Here is a 2,566-nt window from a genome sequence, read left to right on the forward strand (position 1 = left end):
CAATGATCTTTACACAGTTCAACCCTGTATTATAAATCCAGTAGACTCATGTCCTTGTCGTTTATATAAATCTATTAAATGCTTGTCAAGTTCCTTGTATCTAGTGTTGATTACAACAGACGCTAGTTCCAGATATTAAGGAATGTACGCTTCATATAACTACACAACGTTATGCCAAGAAGGATACCAGATTACCCTGATTATCTTTGTTATATTAATACATGGTGTTCAATTGGTTCTATATCCACAATAGTTATCATCTTAACTATGCTCTGCTAATGCACTTAACATGATGGTCATGAAAAGCACAAGAGAACTTGGATCCGGTAAACAAAGACCTTCAAGATCTAAACCAGTAGTCCAACTCGTAGTATATACTCCCCAGAAAAAGGTAGTTTATATCAACCTAGGAATCCCATTTTAGTAAGTGTAACATGGAGTCTAGCTTCAGTTGTTATCTGATTGGTATTGCATGCCTGGTGACTTAGAATATATTCTTATTAATGGGAGCACAGTTCCCTGGGTATCCAATCCAGTGCTCTGCCTTGGGCATTGAAACTAACCCACAGTTCAACCCTGTATTATAAAATCCAGTAGACTCATGTCCTTGTCGTTTATATAAATCTATTAATGCTTGTCAAGTTCCTTGTATCTAGTTAGCTCACTGCGTACTTAGGATCAGACAAAAGAGTTCACTAATGGTACTAGAAAATAGGAGATCGCGTTAGTTCTTGGGAAAACGACTTCCGAACCACCAATATATATTGGTACAAAGAAGTTACCAATCCTCCGTACAAAGCAGGCATTAAGAACATAAAGATCATAGCTAGGCCATGTATCGTTATTATCACATTATAAGTAGCTATCGTCTCTGTACAAATGATCCGCGATCCAGAACTGTATAACTCAAATCGAATAAACAAAGACATTATAGTTCCTAGAATACTGAAGATGACTCCGGTTATGAGATACAGACAACCAAGTTCTTTATGATTGCAGTACACCACCACCCCACTGGACTGCTTAAGACAGCTAAAAGTGTTGGATTTCAATATCACGGTAATCATGTTTGCTTGGAAGCTGTATCATTATAACTATTGATTTAGTATAAGCATAGAACCAATCCGGTAGTAAGATATACGATAGTAGCTAATCTACCATATAAGATATAAGTCGCTTGTGGAATAGCACTACCAATAAAATCAAGAAGATCATACTGTATACCCAAATAATTACAGGTATCACTTTAGCGTTCCGATATACTTCTGAAGCATCTTGTGCATTTGCTAGTGTTCAACATCTAGTTAGAGAGGTAGCAGCAGGATGGGAATTTAGGATGTTGCATGCAACAACTGCTTCTTTCGTCTTCTTGTGTATCTTAATACACATGTCTCGAGGTATGTATAACTCCAGCTATAGTTATTTAACTACTGCTTGGATGTCTGGTTTAGTTTTATATCTACTTACTATAGCCACTGCTTTCCTCGGTTATGTACTACCATGGGGACAGATGAGTTTCTGGGGTGCTACAGTCATTACTAATCTCCTTTCTCCAATACCATATTTAGTACCTTGGTTACTCGGTGGATACTATGTATCTGATGTAACATTAAAACGATTCTTTGTATTGCACTTTATATTACCTTTTGTAGGTTGCATTCTAATTGTATTACACATCTTCTATTTACATTTAAATGGTTCTAGTAACCCTGCAGGTATTGATTCCGCACTTAAAGTAGCCTTCTATCCTCATATGTTAATGACCGATGCTAAATGTCTATCCTATCTAATTGGTTTAATTTTCTTACAAACGGCTTTTGGTTTGATTGAATTATCGCACCCAGATAACTCCATACCAGTGAACCGGTTTGTAACTCCGCTTCATATCGTACCTGAATGGTACTTTTTAGCATATTATGCGGTGTTAAAAGTAATCCCATCCAAAACCGGTGGTTTGTTAGTATTTATGTCCTCTCTCATTAACTTAGCTCTTTTATCTGAAATTCGAGCTTTGAATACTCGAATGTTGATACGACAACATTTTATGACTCGAAATGTAGTCAGTGGATGGGTAATTATTTGGGTATACAGTATGATCTTCTTGATTATTATTGGTAGTGCTATTCCACAAGCGACTTATATCTTATATGGTAGATTAGCTACTATCGTATATCTTACTACCGGATTGGTTCTATGCTTATACTAAATCAATAGTTATAATGACTACAGCTTCCAAGCAAACATGATTACCGTGATATTGAAATCCAACACTTTTAGCTGTCTTAAGCAGTCCAGTGGGGTGGTGGTGTACTGCAATCATAAAGAACTTGGTTGTCTGTATCTCATAACCGGAGTCATCTTCAGTATTCTAGGAACTATAATGTCTTTGTTTATTCGATTTGAGTTATACAGTTCTGGATCGCGGATCATTTGTACAGAGACGATAGCTACTTATAATGTGATAATAACGATACATGGCCTAGCTATGATCTTTATGTTCTTAATGCCTGCTTTGTACGGAGGATATGGTAACTTCTTTGTACCAATATATTGGTGGTTCGAAGTC

At 36.6% G+C, this 2,566-nt stretch overlaps 1 protein-coding gene across 1 annotated transcript; it reads left to right on the forward strand.

The window, feature by feature from the left end:
- Positions 1 to 289: 289 nt before the first annotated feature.
- On the forward strand, positions 290 to 2,457 carry BESB_022060 (cytochrome b; the record flags this gene model as incomplete). Its single annotated transcript, XM_029360908.1, has 3 exons — positions 290 to 326; positions 1,239 to 2,071; positions 2,413 to 2,457. The coding sequence occupies 3 exons, from the start codon at positions 290 to 292 to the stop codon at positions 2,455 to 2,457; spliced, it is 915 nt and encodes a 304-aa protein (XP_029214746.1).
- Positions 2,458 to 2,566: the final 109 nt, after the last annotated feature.

This window comes from Besnoitia besnoiti, assembly GCF_002563875.1.
Source record: "Besnoitia besnoiti strain Bb-Ger1 chromosome Unknown contig00122, whole genome shotgun sequence".
NCBI lineage: Eukaryota > Apicomplexa > Conoidasida > Eucoccidiorida > Sarcocystidae > Besnoitia > Besnoitia besnoiti.